The sequence below is a fragment of the Moschus berezovskii genome, chromosome 14 (assembly GCF_049115385.1).
Source record: "Moschus berezovskii isolate FMDL1 chromosome 14, NW_MosBer_1.0, whole genome shotgun sequence".
Taxonomy (NCBI): domain Eukaryota; kingdom Metazoa; phylum Chordata; class Mammalia; order Artiodactyla; family Moschidae; genus Moschus; species Moschus berezovskii.
This window is the reverse complement of record NC_142473.1, coordinates 52,393,465-52,413,206: the sequence shown is the minus strand read 5'-3', so window position 1 is coordinate 52,413,206 and position 19,742 is coordinate 52,393,465. Positions and strand designations below refer to the sequence as shown.

Sequence of the window (19,742 nt, the reverse complement as noted above, 5' to 3'; positions counted from 1 at the left end):
AGGACTGAATGTGCTTAACTACACAGAAATTGCAGGCATAGGTCTACAGGGAGAGTATAGTCAAATTTTTTAAATGGAGAGTGTAAAAAAAAATCCCATCATATTTTTAAGGGGGTATGACATGATCTTGGATTTAATCAGATTTTTGTTCTGGGAAAAACTAGCAGCAAACATTCTATCCAGAAGAGCTGTGGATCCAATTTGATCTGATTCTAGCACATTTATCTGCCAATGAAATAAGTGTCAATGACTTTAGTAAAGGTCTGTTTAAATGTTTTCTTCCTTTCTGAATATTTGTTCTCCAGTGGGCTTGGTTAAGTAAATGTGAATGAAAACCTTTGTTGTTGCCCCCACCACACATTCTCCTAGGCAGCTCCACTTATTCTAGGTAAACTCCACTTTTCTGGGTCATATAATGGATAGGTGTGCTCTGAGTTTCTCTTACAAAAGAATAGTAAATATTTGAGGGAAGATGGATATTGATCAAGTTATTTGGATATTGATCCAGGCTATATGGATATTGATCAAGATATTTCTCAGCTATTCAACTGAGATTACCTAATCTAAGCCCAGCATGATTTAAGCACACACACAATGAGCAAAGAGCCTAAAGATGGAAGTGGGTATAGTTAGAGACCCCACCATTCGACTAACGCTCCTGCATTGCTAGAGGGCCTGCCTTAGTATTTAGGATTAAAACTTCAAGTATGTCTGCAGGTAACATTTGTGGGAATGTAAATGAATGTAAATTCATTTTTCTCACTGTGATAGGCTTTTTTTTTTTAACCTTAATGTTCTTGCTGCTGCTGCTGCTAAGTCATTTCAGTCATGTCCAACTCTGTGCGACCCCACAGACAGCAGCCCACCAGGCTCCCCCATCTGGTTTAAATTTTTAGAAACAGTTTCCCTTTGGCATTCTGGACTTTGAACTAGAAAATGGTATAACAGAAAGGATGTGGGTTTTGGACTTCCCTGGTGGTCCCTGGTAAAGAATCTGCCTTCTAATACAGGGGACACAGATTCAATCCCTGGTCAGGGGACAAAGATACCACCAGCTGCAGGGCAACTAAGCCCTTGCACCACAACTAGAGAAGCCTGTGTGATGCAGTGAAGACCCTGCACAGCCAAAAAAACAAACAAAATAGATGTGGCTTTAATGATCATAAAAAATTATTTTATGGAAACCAGGTCGCCTCTCTCAGAAATATCAGTTTGAAGGGTAGCCATGGGATTTCTTTGGTGGTCCAGCCAGACTCTCTATGTGTCTATGTGTTTCTCCAATCAATAATATGGGGATGGGTTGCCATGCCCTCCTCCAGGGGGTCTTCCTGACCCAGGGATCAAACCCACATCTCTCATGTCTCCTGCATTAGCAGGTGGGTTCTTTACTACTAGCACCACCTGGGAAGTCCATGTAAGAGATACAGTCTTGCATTACTAATAGGCTTCATAGGTGCTCAGTTTATGTGAGTTATTTTCTCCTTCTCCACTCCACAATTTACACTCCAGATTATGGATAAGAACATTTATGTTTGCAGCCATTGTGGGAACAGGAATCAGGGTGGCCGAGTGGTAATCATCCACATACACAGATACTCCCAATTGCCATCTAAACACATCCCTGGACAAAAAGGGGTTTCTGAAGGTAGAGGTGACAGAACAAAATTAGTTTCAGGACAATTAGATCTACCAGTGACTTGGGCTGAACTCCCCACACATTCCTATTTTAAAATTCTAACCCCAGTGTCTTAGCATGTGACTGCATTTGGAGATAGGGTCTTTATAGACATACTCGAGTTAAAATGAGGTCCTGAGGGTGGACTGTAATCCTGTGTGACTCGTGTCCCTATATGAAGAGTCTACTAGGACATAAGCACAGAAAGAAGACCAGAATGATGACCAGGGAGAAGATAACCACCTGTAAGCCAGGGAAGAGGACCCCAAAGAAACCAGAAATATGAGAAATTGTTAGAGGTCTCCATAATTTGAAGAAAGTAAATTTCTGGCCACCCATTTTGTGGCCATCCTAGCAAACTAATACAACCAAAGACCTATAGACTAAATTTCTGAAACTGTGAAATAAAGGTCAGCAACCAGTCCATTCTAAAGGAGATCAATCCTGGATGTTCATTGGAAGGACTGATGCTGAAGCTGAAACTCCAATACTTTGGCCACCTCATGCGACGAGTTGACTCACTGGAAAAGACTCTGATGCTGGGAAAGGTTGGGGGCGGTAGGAGAAGGGGACGACAGAGAATGAGATGGCTGGATGGCATCACCGACTCTGTGGACATGAGTTTGAGTGAACTCCGGGAGTTGGTGATGGACAGGGAGGCCTGGCGTGCTGTGATTCATGGGGTCACAAAGAGTCGGACACGACTGAGCGACTGAACTGAACTGATAGGAGAGAAAATAATAATATTTAGGTAATCAAGGGACTAGAGGAAACATGAAGGGGGATTTGGGGGCAAAATAAGTTGTTCAATGACCAGTGGTGGTTGTTTAGTCACTGAGTAGTGTCCTACTCTTGTGACCCCATAAACTGTAGCCTGCCAGGCTTCTTTGTCCATGGGATTTCCCAGACAAGAATACTGGATTGGGTTGCCATTTCCTTCTCCAGGGGTCAAAGACCAATGAATGACTGCAAAATACAGGCTAAGCAATTAAAGACAAAGCATGTTTGACAGAAGCATCAGCCAAGCCTCTGCATAACATCTTTATAGCAGCTGCCGAGAATTATCTCTGCCTTATAAATGATCTCTTGATGAGAGCTATCTATCAGCTGAAACTTTTTATTCTCACAGATCATGATGAACTCTAGAACAGCCAAAATTTAACCAGAAATCAAATGAAGACATTAAACCAAGTATTCTGCTCTTAATCTTTGTTCTTCAACCTTTTCTGTTTCTTCTCACTAGACAAAACCATTTATTATTTCTCTCTCTCTCTCTGTGTGTGTGCATGCGCGCATGGATATTTGTGTGGACTTTATAACATAAGATGGCAAGATATGTTTAGGTTTCAAAATAGATTTGACTTTTTGAAAATATTTTATTGGTAAATCTCTGCATTAAGTTATTCAGTACCTAGAATGTAAATAACTGTACTAGTCACATTTTTATTATGAAAATATTTTGTATTTCATAAAATTAGGAGGGTGGTTTTAACCCTTTGTAAACTGACTTAAATGAGGCACATAGGAGGACACAGGATTAGATATCAATTTTTTGATGATATCAGATGGATTCTTCAAGTGGAAGATAGCCCAAGCTGCTCCTGTAGAAGAACTCGACTCCATCCAGCCTCCTAAGTTCCTTTCTTTTGTAAATAATGAGCATAAAAAGAAGAGACAGAAAACTTTAAGCAACCAAGATGTCTTCCACTAAGCAAATATATAAACAAAGTGTGGTGCATTCAGACAATGGAATATTATTCAGAAATTTAAAAAGGATGGGCTATCAAGACCCATGGACTGCAACCTGCCAGGCTCCTCAGTCCATGGAATTCTGCAGGCGAGAATACTAGAGTGGGTTGCCATTTCCTTCTCCAGGGGATCTTGCTGACCCTAAAGATCGAAACCAGGTCTCTCACATTGCAGGCAGATTCTTTACCATCTGAGCCACCAGGGAAGCCCCTAATCAACATACATAAAGACATGGATGAATCCTAAATGTTCATTGCTAAATGAAGGAAGGTATTCTAACAGGTCTTTTAAAAAATTACGATTTCATACAGACAAAACTCTGAAAAAGGCAAAACTTCATAGAGAGTGAATTTACTGATGGTAACTAAGAATTTAAGGGAGTGGAGCACAATATTAGTGAAGCACAGGCGGTTTTTTCAGAGTATAAAATCATTCTGTAGTACTACGATGGTACACACATGACATCAGGCATTTGCTAAAACTCATAGAAATTTGGAGAAGGAAATGGCAACCCACTCCAGTGTTCTTGCCTGGAGAATCCCAGGGATGGGGAGCCTGGTGGGCTTCCGTCTATGGGGTCACACAGAGTCGGACACGACTGAAGTGACAGCAGCAGCAGCAGCAGAGCAATCTTTAATACATATAATTTATATATATATTTATTATATATAGTTTTTTTTAATTACCCAGGATGTAAGACAAAATATGACAAATGCAGTTCTATTATGAATATATAAAGCAACTGCACTGGAAAAGATGGAGGGAAGTGGTGCTGATCTTTGGTATTGAGTGGGATCTGTACTAAAGGCAAAATGAAATATAATAAATGCTGCACCCAGGGATCAAACCCGTATATTTTATGTCTCCTGCAGTTGGATTCTTTACCACTAGTGCCAGCTAGGAACCAAGTTTCTCCCTACTTGATTGGGATGTTATGGAAAAGCAAGGGGAGCAGCTTGAATGATCCATGGACTGGAGTTGGAGACATCAGTATGAAGTTATGTTTTGCTTAATGTAGATACAGATGATCAAGTAAAACATATTTATAGATATTTGTATACAAACAGGTCAGTATTCAGATATATATTTTCTTGCTCTCTTAACTGGGAGGACCAAGAAGAAATGACAAGCTAGTAGCAGCAATTGCATATATCACATAATATTCAATATTTTTGGAAATAATTTTAATTTATCTGGCAAAATCTGTACAGGAAATATTGAAGCTAAAATTTGTTAGATTTTCAGTGAGAAAAGTAACTGAAAACTTGTATAAATTAAAGTTATTCTAGCACTATTTTCCATGCTGAAATAATATCAGAAAAATAAGAGATTTAAACTATTTTGTAAAAATGCCAAACTACTCTAACTTATCTTACAAGCAATACTAAACAAATTTGAATACTTGTACAACCCTTCTGAATTTATTTATAAAATATAAAAACATTTTACATAATGTTTATGTCAATATGAGCATATTATCTCATTGTGTTATTATGATTATGGATTTTTATAGCTTATTACCTATTTGTATTTCTTCTGCCTCTCATCTTAGAAGCTGGGTTTTTGTCATGGTTTGACTATTTTCAGTAAATATATAACTATATGTATATAAATATTTTAAGTGAGTATGATATCTACATTGTGTATTAAATACCAGGTAATATTTGCAAAACTAAAAGCTCCAGTAACAACTTTTAACCTGTAAATTGGCAGGAAAAGGTAACATCATCATGTGTATTAAAAACTGGCTAAGTTATTGCAGGGGCTTCATTGGTAGCTCCGTAGTAAAGAGTCCACCTGCCTATGCAGGAGATGTGGTTTCTATCCCTGGTTTGAGAAGATTCCCCTAGAGAAGGAAATGGCAAGCTACTTCAGTATCTTGACCTGGAAATCCCATGGACAGAGGAACCTGGAGGGCTACAGTCCATGGGGTCACAGAAGAGTCTGTCCAACACGATTTAGCAACTAAACAACAAAGTTATTGCAGGCACCACATTCATTATGCTACCATTCTGTACACATTCTTTCTTAGAAATTAGCTATTTGTGCATATCAGTATCTGTAACTTCTACATATTGTTATGTGAGAAATGTTACTGGGGAAATAGGTCAGCAACTTTTAAGATGCTATCATATATCTTGAAATGAATGGCCTAAAATTATTTTAACCATTGCTGCTGAAAGGTCAAATTAGAAGGTTTTATTTATTCTTGAATTTTCCCTCTCTAATATGCTCTTCTTTTATACATGCTTCAGTTCAGACATGCTTACATTTTTTTAAATACAGAGGAATACCTGTCTTCATAATAGAGCTGATCATGTTTCACAACAATTTGTAGGTGAAAGAAATAAATATTAGAAAAATATGTATAATGTATTATATACATATAAATGTATATAAAGTTATCTAAACATAAGACATTTTCTCTACCATTCATGTTGGAAATTTCATGACCCTGAACCTGTGGGATTCATTAAGCAAAGAAATGCTGATTGCTAATTGAAATGTATCACTCTACTTTATTAGTTTACACAATTTAGCTTCAAACCTAGTTCCGCCCAATAGATCCATAAGACAAGCATATGTTAGTTACAATTTTCTAGTAGCAATATTAAAAAAATAAGCAGAAATAAGTTGAAGTATTTTCAAAGTATATATTGTTGAACCCAAAATATCTAAAATGTAACCATTTAAACATGTAGCCTATGTTTTTTTAAAAAAATAAGATAGTTTACATTCTTTTTTTTAATGTTTAATTCCCCAAAGTCTGGCCACATGTCATTACAACAAATATCAATTCAAATTAGCCATTTTTCAAGAGCTCAGAAACCATGTGTGGCTAGTAGCCATCATATTACATGGTATATCTTTATCCTTAACCTTACAAGACTGCAAAGCATCTCTGCTTTTGCTGTTTGGAGGTTATTTAAAGTTACAATCATTGAGACAGTCAGACACAAAAAGATATAGTAGATAATATTATAAAATAATGCTTTAAATAAATTGTGCAACTATCACTTTGGATTTTTCTAAGATTTGGATTCCTGAACAACTGTGAAAAAAATCAATATTAAACAATATAATAATAAAAAAGAATAATCTGCATATATATGGAATCTAGAAAGACGGTACCGACGATCCTATGTGCAGGGCAGCAAAGGAGACAACAGACATAAAGAACAGAGTTTTGGACTCAGTGGGAGAAGGAGAAGGTGGGATGATTTGATAGAATAGCACTGAAACATATACATTACCATAAGTAAATAAATAACCAGTGCAAGTTGGATGAAAGACATAGGGCACCCAAAGCTAGTGCTTTGTGACTACCTGGAGGGATGGGTTGGGGAGGTAATTGGCGGGCGGCGGTGCTCAGGATGGAGGGAATACATCTATGCCTGTGGCTGATTTGCACTGATATATGGCAAACAACATCACAATACTGTAATTATCCTCCAGTAAAAATAAATCAATTAAAAAGAATAATCTGAACATCATTCTGAGTGTTGCTTCTAGTCAATCATGCCCCCTGAAGTGATGGTTTCTATGACAAAAGAAGTGACTCTGAAAGTAATGTGACTAAAAATGAGATTTGATTACATATCTAAAGTGTGTTGAAGCACATTCATCCTTGCAGCTTACTGGTAGATTCATCCGCTAATGACGTCTAAAACCTAGAAAGGAATATCTGACTTGCCCCAAGAATTACTGCAACATCTTTGCTAAATTTTTAGATTTTATTTTCTATGCTGAATCCTTAAATAAAATAATATTACATATCTACCCTTTATATGTAGTAGGTACTCAAAAATATTACTTGGATAAATGAAGACAATGATTACTCACTTATTAATGAAAGATATACATATTATTTATAATCCCAAGTCTTTGGTTACCTCTCCAGAAGCAGTAATTTTCTGTGATATTTGACTGTGAAATTTGATCAATATCTGTCTAAGAAATTCACCTTAAATTTCACCTTCTTAGTTTATAGACACTGTCATTGGTGGATATCTAAACTAGTGGCCTTCAAATTGATTTTCTGTTCCTCTAAAGAAATAAGAAGATATTTTTGGGAGTGCCTGAACACAAATATTTTGTAAGAATAAATTTTTAGATGTTCAACATCCATATAGTTTCTTTACTGAAATTGCTTTGTCTGGGAATGTAGGTTTGACTATGCCTCTGTTACACTATTTTCTTCTCCTTTCTACAGTTTGCTCACTTTACAAAAATGAAATAGTAATAATAATAAATTTTAATTTTAAGAAAGGAAAAAAAATGAATAGACATAGTTCTTAAAGCCATTTAATAGTTCCATTATATATTCCAAATAGTAAACATTTCTGACCTACCAATCAAAAGGACTACTGGAAATATTAATATAGATTTTGAGGAAGTGAATGACACCAATGATAGGGTAGCATATTCTAGTGTAAGACAAATGGTATCAATTTTACTGTTATCAACAAAAATAAAAGGTGACCTAATGGAATTGTCATTTATTATGTCATTAAGATAATTTTTCATGAGATTATCATATGATTTCATCATTTAATTCCAAAGGAATTAAAAATGATATTGTACAATGATAAATGGTACCAATCCCATTTTCTCATTTATGTTACCAAACTTACCAGCATTCACATTCACAGAAAAAGAAGAAAGTAAGTAGGAACAGAATTGTTATTGAACTATGTCTCATTCTATTAATAAATAATAAATATTTTCCAGATCCAAGAAAAATAAAATCGCACAGTTCATTAAGAGATGGATTAAAATCAAATTTTACTTTTAATATATAAAAATTTGTATTATGCTCATGCTGTTTTGATCAATTATGTATTAATATCAGAAAAATAACTCAATAAAGAATACATTTTTAGAACAGTACTTTATGTGTGACCAAATTTTAAACACAAAATTTAAATATATGTATACATATTTCTTGGAAAGTATTGTGAAAGAGCAACCACTAAAATTTTTTCAAACAGAAAAATATATGTATTACAAACTCTTTGATGGAGGTAAAACAAAAATTCAACTTTGAGGACAAAATAGACTAATATAAAAATATGTGAGTGGAATGTTAAAGAATATGTTCATGCATATTTAACTTCATAATGTTTGGTATCAAAATATGGGTTTAGTTTACATTAGTTATTTTCAGCTGTGATATAACAATTTATTTTAAACTTGATATATTTATGAAAGTGAAGCGTTAGTCTCTCAGTCATGCCCAACTCTTTGTGAACCCATGGACTATAGCAGTCTGCCAGGCTCCTCTGTTCAAGGAATTCTTCAGTCAAGAATCCTGGTGTGGGTTGCCATTCCCTTCTCTAGGGGATCTTCCCAACCCAGGGATCAAACCTGTGTCTCTGGGATGCAGGCAGATTCTTTATCATCTGAGTCACCAGGGAATCCTCAGTATATTTACTACATATCCAAAATGTGTGGTCAACAGCTATGTAAATCTATGATAAAATTTTAGGTTTTAACCTGAAAATGCCTAAAAGGATACCTAGTTTTTTCCTATTAATTATTTTATATAGAGAATTTAAAAATTTGGTAACCACTGTTTTAAACGGACCAAGCATTTCAAAAAGTTCACTGTTTAAAGGTGACCCTGATGACGTGAATGAGCTCAGGAAGAATAGCATACGGTGAGAAAAACATTTCCCTTGCATTTGTAAGCCCTGAAGTGTGAGAGGCTGAGATCTGAGGCCAGTTACTGATCAAGCAGCACAGGCCTATCAATGCACCATACACTGACCTCTATTATTTAGGAGGTTTGAAGACGTACTCTCTCATTTGACCAAAGGTTTCCAGGAAACCATAGACAACCACAGGCAGAAGCAAGAAGTGCCAACTAGAACTCTGCTGACAGTATGAGAAGGGGTAGAGCAGAGGGAAAGATACAAAGCATACCTGCTTCAGGGCATGGTGAGGATAAGAAAAGGGAATGCAAATATCCAGACACCAGAAAAACAGGACCCAAAGCTCTACCAAAACAGAATTTTGTTGGTGTTTCTGTTGGGATTTTTCAGAACTGAAACCTGGTGTGTAAGGTTGTCCATATATTACTTGATACCTAAGTTGAGGCCATTTACTCAGCTGTTCTTCATCCTCAGAATCTCCTGGCATATAAAATTTTGGTAGCCACTATTCTAAACAGACTGAATAGTCTGAGAGCAGACACCACTGGATAGCAAGCTGTGCGGAAGAGTCTGATTCCATATATAACAAGAAGTTGTTTTATACATAGTTTTACCATAAATTTACTGTTTAAACAAGGATAATTTTGAGAGGAAAAGGGATTGCTATTAATAACGATGCTGAGAAAAATAAGTGTAAATCATGACTATTTGGGACAATCCAAAAAGTTCACTTATCTTGCTCAAAGTCATTTTAATAGGATGGTCTTTTATTGGGAGCAGATTTTTAATATCCGTCTGACCCATCAAAACAAGAACTTGTTATATTTCAATTCAAATATCATTAAGTCTCAAGACTCTACTGGTAACTTCCTGTTTGTCAGACTGTTTGGTGTGAGCCTTGAGAAAAACACGCAAAGGGCATTCAAGCTCTCAAGTTGATCACAACCGTCAGAGATGGCATGTGTGTGGGCACATACAGAGACACACCTATGTACATAACATGTGAGATGGTAAGGGGTCAAGGTAACTCCTGTGATCCAGATTCAAGTCCAAGACAATGTTTTGAATTTCTCACTCCTATTCTTCCCCAGAAATCCTGGTGTGGAGCTTTGCCCACAGAAGAAACACCATCAGAGTTTATGGACTGATTCAAAGTCCCTCCCCCCTTGGAATGACTCAAAGTAATTCTCTCTTGCAGGAAAATATGGTGACAATTCCCTGTTGGATTGGTTTGGTCTTGACACTGTAGATGATGGGATTGAGCACAGGAGGGACGAAGAGGTAGATGCTGGACATGAGCGTGTGGGCCAGAGGTGAGGCATGCTTGGCAGTACGATGCATCACAGACACACCAATCATAGGCACATAGTACACAAGTACCGCACAAATGTGTGACACACACGTACTGAGGGCCTTCTGCCATCCCTCCCCGGAAGCAATGCCCAGCACTCTGTAAAGAATCAGCATATAGAAGACCACAATCAGCAGTGAGTCCAGTCCAAAAGTGGCCAAGACAATGGCCAAACCCAGGATGCTATTGAGCTTAGTGTCAGCACAAGGCAGCTGGATCAGGTCTGAGTGGAGGCAGTAAGAGTGGGAGAGGATGTTAGTGTGGCAATAGGGCAGTAACCTTAAGAGGACTGGAAGGGGAGCCGTGAGTGTCACACTCTTCAGGGCAATGACCAGACCCATGGAGACAATACGGGGCAGGGTGAGGATGGCTGTATAGCGCAGTGGATTGTAGATGGCTACAAAGCGATCATAACTCATAGCCAGCAGGACCCCTGACTCCATCCAGGAGAAGGTGTGGATGAAGAACATCTAGGCAAGGCAGCCATCAAAGTCAACCCGGCGGGCATCAAACCAAAGAATGCCCATGACAGTAGGCAGTGTGGACACAGAGACACCCACTTCAGTGACAGCCAGCATGGAAAGAAACAGGTACATGGGCTCGTGTAAGGCAGGAGCTGCTTGCACCGCTGCCATGATTAGGCTGTTGCCCACAATAGCTACAATGTACATGGTGAAGAAGGGGATGGATAGCCAGCAATGTTGGGCCTCCAATCCTGGAATGCCAGTCAGGAAGACAGATAGGAGGTCAAGACTTTCATTGCTCTCAGCTTTCATGTCACCAACAGCAGTGATCAGTCTTTACCTGCCACTTGAAGAAAAAAAAAATCAGTTAACTCCCACCCATGAAGACTTCTGCCTTAGCAGCCTACCTCAAAGTCTGAAGAAGAGAGAAACGGAAAGACATGGAGGAAATTGGAGTCCTCTACATTATTCCTTGTAAAAATATTCTCACCTGCTATTCCCCTGACAGCGAGAGCCCTAAAATCTTATGCATAAAAGAGATGTTTGAGACTACCCAATCTTATGAAAGATAGCATCATTTGAAAAAGAAGAAGCACTGGAATAAATCAGAAATGGGTCAAAATCAATACTCAATCAGTTAATGCATGATTTAACTTGTAGAGATAATAATATTATCTTACTTGGATATAAAAAATAAATGAAAAAAAACAGCTTCACATGTTCAGTGTTTTCAGTTCAGTTCAGTTCAGTTCAGTCGCTCAGTTGTGTCCGACTCTTTGCGATCCCATGAATCACAGCACGCCAGGCCTCCCTGTCCATCACCAACTCCCGGAGTTCACTCAAACTCATGTCCACAGAGTCGGTGATGCCATCCAGCCATCTTTTAGAGCTCTGCAAATGGATTCTCACAGGCCTCAGTTTGGAGCCCAATTTACAGTTTACGCGTAGTGTGACCTTGAACAGGTAACTTAACCTTTCAAAGCCTCTGCGTTTCTATATCTAAAATAGATAAATAAAATACATCTATTGCATATGGACATTGTAAAGGTAAACACGATATCATATGGTATGTATGGACAAACCTCATTTGTCACAAAGAGTAAAAATGAAGGTTTATAAACACTAACCCTGACCCATGGCATGGTGGAGGAACATGAATGTTGGCGAAGAATAAGAACAGCACCCAGGAGCGCACAGCTTCAGGGAAATAATTCAGTCTTTGTGTGCTAGAAAGGACAACCAGATGGGCAACTGTTTCTCTACCAAGCTGCCTCATTTCAGTCCCATAACAACCATGTTAAGTGACTGTCCTTAAGGCATTAAGTGGCTAAATTGGGACTAGAATCTAATTCTTTCAACTGTAAGTCCTGTGGTCCTTCCTATGAAACCCAGCTGCCAGCCTTCTGCAATTGCAGCCACCTAAGTAAGAAAAATGTAGAGATATTGGGGAGTTGGTCATCTTCACCTTCACAGGCAGAGCAAAGTAGAGAATGGCAGACACATTTATTTTTCCTGCCTCCTAAGCAGACTAGATTTACTTGCTTTATCTTCCTCTTCCTTGTTTTTGAACTCCCACTGCCATTCATAGTCAACACCTTTATTTTATCAGAAGCTTTTCCTATTACTACTTAAGTGGAAATAATAGCCTCACCTATGACTTTAAAATATTTTATACATACTTTTTATTTTATGAGAAGTGCCTTTACACCTCTGTTCTCCCTTGGAATCTTAGGGAAACTTGTGTCTGGTTCATTCTTGCCTCCCACTGCTTCATGTTTCCAGCACAAAGACATGCTCAAGAATTCATGAATTAATAAAAGCATGGGCACATTGTTCAGGGTCATAACTGAAGTACATTCAGTTCTGGGTTCCATTCTCTAGATCAAAGTTAAACCAATGGGACACACACAGAGACAGAGGGGAGCAAGTCATATAAAGAGCATTGAAGGAACCAGTGACGCTTTTTTTCTGAGAAGAAGAGACTGCAGCAGAGATGGACGGGGATGGGTGTAAGAGGTAGTGAGTGACAGATGGAGATAAAGATGACAATTTAGGGTCCAGGTAAGGAAGATTTTTCTGAGTCAAAGCTACAAGATGAGACAATAAGTTTTTGCCAGTGAACATGTTCAAGCAACAATCACCACAGTTGTATAACCACTGATGGAAATGCTGGGGGCGGGGGGAGAGAATTCCAGCAGCTGCTGAACTGGGATTAAAGGCACTTTCAAGTCTCCTTCTGCCCATGGGCCTGATGTTCCAGGAGGTCAAAATCTCTCCTGGTCTGTGATGCCGACAATATCATGACTTTGGTTCTGTGTGGAATAGAACAAAGGCAAACTCTCAGCCCCTGTCACGGGATTGCCATGTGTCCTTCACTGAAAGAGCTGTCTCTGTAGCCTTATCTGAAAACAGTGTCCCGGAGGACACCTAGTGCTGGAAGGTATATTACTATTTTTTTTTCTTCTTTTTTAAGAAAATATACATGAAACTAAGATTTTGGAATTTTATTTTTTTAACTTTTTTTCCATTGAAAGGGTTATACATTATGACCAAGTGGGATCCACTCCTGGATTGGAGAATGGGTCAACAGGCAAAACTCAATTAATGTGATATGTCATCTTAATAGAATGAAGGAAAGCAACCAAGATCATCTCAACTGATTCAACAAAAGAATCCGACAAAAGGGAATTTTATTTTTATTTGTTTTAAACCCTTCCATCATAAGCCAAACAAATGATAGCAAATACACAAGCATACACTTGCATGGACAGAAATTCACGCAAAGACATAGAGTCTTGAGAGAGGCTGAGGGAACCACACAGGGGCACAGAGAATTATAGACCAAAATATACTTCTTGTGCACATACAAATAGATTTTAGACTCACCTCAAAGAGCTCAATGAAGGGAGAGTTGGCTTGAAAGACAAAGAGCCTGACCTCACAGCGGTTCCAGAATGAACCTCAAGCAGGTACTAACCGGAGACAGGTAGACTTTATGTCTCTGAATACGAGTTCCTAGACACCAAAGCCTCTGGGGTCCTGGTTTGCCTGAGTATGATACTGTGCTGGTAACGGGGGAAGAAAAGGAGAATTAGGTGTCACTTGGGAACAGAGGAGGAAAAAAGAAACTATCCCTGGAGATGCTGCCATCTCTCCAAAGAGAAAATAAAATTCCAACTGCTTCCTTGCGATGAAGAGGAGAATTTTCCTCCAAGTTCCATAGCAACATTCTTCTTATCCCAATTATCCACTCTCAAAATCAGAACTCTCAGCACAGAACTCAGAGGTAAAATCCCCAAATTTGAGGCTTAAAATCCACATTTTAGGCAGAACCTAAAGCTTTACCCTCTAAACTACCCTAAAAAGTATACAATTTTTGTATGTGTGTTCAGTCGTTTCTGACTGTTTGTGACCCTTTGGACTGTAGTGCACCCAGACTCCTCTGCTCATGGGATTTTTCAGACAAGAATACTGGAGTGGGTTGCCATTTCCTTCTCCAGGTGATCTTCCCAACCAAGGGGTTGAAGTGATGTCTCCTGCACTGCAGGTGGATTCTTTACCATTGAGCCTTTGGGGAAACTACATGGTATCTCAGAGAGTAAAGAATCTGCCTGCAACGTGCGAGACTGGTTCGATCCCTGGGTTGGAAAGATTCCCTGGAGAAAGGAATGGCAATCCACTCCAGTATGCTTGCCTTGGAGAATTCCATGGACAGAGGAGCCTGATGGACTACAGTCCTGGTGTCTCAAAGAGTCCCCATGGACTGAGCATGTAACACTTTCACTTTGGGGGCTTCCCAGGTGGTACTAGTGGTAAAGAACCTGCCAGACAATTCAGGAGACATAAGAGACATGGGATCGATCCCTGGTTTAGGAAGATCCCCTGGAGAAGGAAACAGAAACCTGCCACACTATTCTTGCCTGGAAAATTCCATGGACAGAGGAACCTAGTGGGCTACAGCTCATGAGGCTACAAAGAACTGGACAAGACTGAGAACACCTATTTAAAACATAGACCCAATGAGCAAACTCCGGAACTCAGAGCCAAGAAAACCGACTTTGAAGTGCAGAGCTAGTCCCAAGATTTAACCAACAGACCATATGACCAAAGCTACCTCCACCCACTTACAGCTGGTGTTTTCTGCTCAATTCCCACTCCCATCACCTCCAATCCAACCCTCTACCAAGTTCCACAATACTGATCTCCTCCAGGAGAGACATCCCCACTGAAAGACCACTGAGCTCAGTCACATAGATGTGGATTTGAGCCCTAACCTTGCTATCTACTAGCTACACAATTTCATGAAACTAGTATTCCTTCAAACTGGTACCTGATCTGTAGAAAAAAAAAAAAAAGATCCTGTCTATAATGATTCAAATAAAAAGAAGAAAGTGATCTTTAAAAATGTGATTGTACGACATGTGGTAATTATACTCATTAGAAGTTCTGCTAAAGGTTCTAATTTCAGATACTCCAAATAGTTTATTTTTCCAAATAACTGATCTTCCCATTAAGAATTTAATTTTACCTCCTCTTTGTTTCAGTTTTAGACAGAGTAAAGGTGTACTGAGGGAAGGAATGGGGAGATCTGTTTTTTCTATCAAGTTGTGGGATGGTTAGGAGATGGAAGCAGAATATGGACATAGAAGAAATTTTTCCTTCTCCATGTGGAACTTTGATGTATCTTAGAGAGGCAGTTTGAAAACTCTTTCTGCTTTCCATCACTGTAGAATCCACTAGGTAAAAATTAATGGGTTAGGAATGAGAAGATATAATTAAAGAGAATGCAGAAAACAGTCTTGTGAATAAGGTTATAGAATTATGGAGAATAGAGAGATCTCCATGGTGCCTCAGGTTGAGCATAAGTTACTGGTGAGGAAAATCTAGGCTTTGAGAAGACCCAGAGGAATTGTCTCTAACTATGTCGATTAGAGGCAGCATAATGGGAAATAAGCATCATCCTTCATACAGTCTTCATTTATTTAACTAGTCGTTTGGTTGTTGATTAAATTCACATGCATTGGGCATATCAAACACTGTGCTAGGTGTAAGATTTTAGATTTGACTATCATTTCATTGTCTCTTTTTCAACTTTTGAAAAGTCTTCTTTCAAGACTTAGTGTCCACCACTATTTTATGAGAAAAGAAGTCAGGGAAAATAGTATTTGTTCATTCCAAGAGTGATAATTTCAAACATAATGTTTGTGCAAATCCCAACAAAAGGGATCTATTACAGGTTAGGGCTTCCCTTGTGGCTCAGATGGTAAAGAGTCTGTCTGCAATGCAGGAAACACAGGTTTGACCCCTGGGTTGGGAAGATCCCCTGCAGGAGGACATAGCAATCCACTACAGTATTCTTGCCTTTAGAATCCCATGGATGGACAGAGAAGCTTGGTGGGCTACAGTCCATGGGGTCTCATAGAGTTGGACTTGACTGACTATCACTTTCACTTTCATTTATGGAAAAATTATGAAGCACTTTGCCCCACGGAGCTTAAATAAGGAAATAAATTTGTCTTGTGGTGTTTAAATCAAAATTTTTTTTTCCATGGAGCAAAGAAAAGATAGGAACAATGCAGGTACATGTTCGGTGCAGAAAAATACAATCACATTACGAATTTCTTATTTTAGAAAAAGAGTATACACTTCAGAAGGAAGTTAATGGAGTTTGTAGAAAACAAAAAAAGTCTCAGAAGAGGTCTTGATCAGGAGACTTGTATGCATGGAACTCTCACCCCAAGAACTCTTGCAAGATCCTGTATCTCAGTGTAACACCCAACTGATTATTTTCCCTCTATATTGTATTTACTTACAGGGTAGACTTCTAGTTGGATTTTACCTGAATTTTGAATTTCAGGTTAGTTGAGATTTTAGCAAATTGGAAATTGGGAGAAAAGAAAGGAATCTAGTGATGAGGCAGGAGCCTGAGTGCTGGTGAAGAGGCTGGAGATTGTTCATCCCATTTAAGTTATTTCTATGTTCCATGTGCACCACCTCGTGGAGATAAGAGGTTATAAATCTGTATATCCCTTTACCACCAACACCTTACACCCAGCTGTCAGGCACTCAATTTCTTCCAGCTTTAAAAATCACCTGCAAGCTTAAGCTTCCCAGGTGGCGCATTGATAAAGAATCCACCTGTTGATGCGGGATATGCAAGAAACATAGGCTCGATCCCAGGGTCTGGAAGATCCCTGGAGCAGGAAATGGTCACCCACTTCATTTTTCTTGCCTGGAGAGGCTGCAGCCCATGGGGTCACAAAGAGTCCCGTTCGACTGAGCACACACACACTCTTAGGCAGTCTCTCAGGATCGATCTTGTTTCCAGAGATTCTTAGTGTGAAACCTCCCCTTTGTCTAAATAAAGCTGTTTGCAATTTTCTCAGATAGTCTAAACCCATATTCCAGTTTAAAGGTTTTCAAGCTGCGATATATATCAGATTTGCTTGGAGTACTTATTAAAAATACATATTGCTGGAGTTTCTGATCAGAGTTTCTGATCAGGGTATCTGAGGGAAAGCCTGAGTATTTGTATACCTAACAATTTCCCAAACAACGCTGATGACACTAGTCTGGGAATCACACTTTGAGGACTAGCTTTTCAGACTCTTATTATTCATGTTCTTTGTTATTTTTGTTGCACATTTGATACCATAACCTTAGGGGGGTTAAAAAAGAGAAACACCTTGTCTCTCAACCTTTAATCACCCCAAGGTCTTATTAAAAACAATTTGAATTCAGTAGGTCTTGTTCAGGGTCTAAGATTGTTTCATTAACAAACCAAAAGAAATAACAATGCTGTTGTTCACTGGACCACACTTGGAGTAGTAAAGGTCTAAATATGCCTACCTAAATATTTTTTGTCAAGCAGTTTGTTAATGCCAAGATCGTTACTTTCCTGTCTTTCTGCCACCCTGACCAACTACCATAACCCTTCTCTTCCTTCATAGTCCACCTCACAAACATAGAAACAAACTTTTTTGATTCCTCAAACCAATGGGCCCCTTCTCCCCCATGCATGGTAAGTTGTTTCAGTCGTGTTCAAATATGTGTGACCCTATGGACTGTAGCCCAACAGGCTTCTCTGTCCACGGGGTTCTGCAGACAAGAATACTGGAGTGGATTGTCATGCCCTCCTCCAGGAGACCTTCATGACCTAAAGATTGAACCCACATCTCCTTCATTGGTGGGCAGGTTCTTTATTACTAGTGCCACAGGGAAAGGGCCCTTTTCCACCCCACGAAACACCAAACTTCCACTGAATTTTGGCCTCAGTGTATCATTTCCTCACTCTTGGTCATAGTAGAATTGTGTTCAGAGCTGTAGAGCTTCCAATATTTTCACATATGTCAAATATATTTCAGGGCATCTTTATTTTTTATGTTTTTCCCTTGATACATCTATCTCTTAAGAATACGTCTTATTCATCATTATAACATTGCTAGCAACTAGCACAAAGATTTTCATAGAGTCAGTGTTCAATACAAATGTCATTTTATTGAGTCCGATATTCTTTTATTAGCTCCATATTCACAGCTATCAAGATCCTGGTTCTTTTCCTTGCTTTAACATCTCTAAAATCAGAAAACGTCCCAGTACTTCATCCAAATGGTTCTCTCAGGGTCTGCAGCATTCCTCAGCCCCAAGACTTACAGAAGACTTGACGGATCCCTCTACGTATCTCCTTTGTCTTCACACTGTAGATGATGGGGTTGAGCATGGGGGGTATAAACAGGTAGACATTGGACATCATAACATGAACAACAAGTGGGGCACTTTTCCAGAAGCGGTGGATCATGGAGACAGCAATTATGGGCACATAAAAAGCCAGTACTGCACAGATGTGGGACATGCAGGTGTTGAGCGCCTTGAAGCGCTGCTCCCGGGATGCAATTGCCAGCACGGCTCTCAGGATCAATGTATAAGAAAGCAGGATAAAAGTTGAGTCTATGCCGTAGGTGAAAATAACCACAAAGAGCCCATAGATGTTATTAACGTGGATATCTCCACATGCCACTTTCATGAGATCTGGATGGAGGCAGTACGAGTGATGTAAAACATTGCCTTTGCAGAAGGGCAGTCGTTTCACCAGAAAGGGGAAAGGGAAGAGAGTGGTGAAACTTTTGGCAAGGATGCCTAGGCCCATAGCCAAGATGCGGTTGTTGGTGAGCACAGTTGCATAGCGTAGTGGGTCGCAAATAGCCACAAAACGATCAAAGCTCATGGCCAGCAGTATGCCTGATTCCATGAAAGAGAAAGTATGGATGAAGAACATCTGAACCAAGCAGGCATCAAAGTCAATATGACGATAGTTGAAGCAGAAGGTAGCAAGCACGGTGGGAAGTGTAGAGAAGGACACTCCCAGGTCATTGAGCGAGAGCATAGAGAGGAAGTAGTACATGGGCTGGTGCAGAGCAGACTCTCGAATCACCAAAGCAAGGATGGTGAGGTTGCCTATGATGGAAATCAGGTAGAGGATGCAGAAAACCAGAGCAACCCAGACTTGACCTGTCTGCATCCCAGGGATGCCTGTTAGCTGGAGTGTGGCTGGTTGGAAGGGGGTGCCATTGAGGCCCAACATGGCAGGCAGATGTAAGAACACAGATGGGGGATATGCCCAAGAGGGTGTGTGGGAATGTTCTTCACTCTTTCTCAGACATCCTGTCTCCAACATAAAAGGTCAGAGATTGAAAGTGTTGGCTTCTGGTCCTACTTCCTCCATTAGCCTATGAGCTCTTTGAGGATAACAACTGAGTTCTACTCATCTCTGACTCACCAGAGCCCAGTTCCCTCTCACGACCATGTTATAAATTCCATGAAGTTATGATGAACAAGTGAGCAAGAGCAAG

General features: G+C 39.3%; 1 protein-coding gene and 1 pseudogene across 1 annotated transcript; both read right to left on the bottom strand.

The window, feature by feature from the left end:
• Window positions 1-10,254: 10,254 nt before the first annotated feature.
• On the bottom strand, window positions 10,255-11,205 carry LOC129553912 (olfactory receptor 51I2-like; annotated as a pseudogene).
• A 7,324-nt stretch (window positions 11,206-18,529) lies between these two features.
• Window positions 18,530-19,474, bottom strand: LOC129553911 (olfactory receptor 51I1). The gene has a single exon (XM_055422594.2). It carries the CDS (start codon window positions 19,472-19,474, stop codon window positions 18,530-18,532), a length of 945 nt encoding a protein of 314 aa, XP_055278569.2.
• Between the last annotated feature and the right edge of the window lie 268 nt (window positions 19,475-19,742).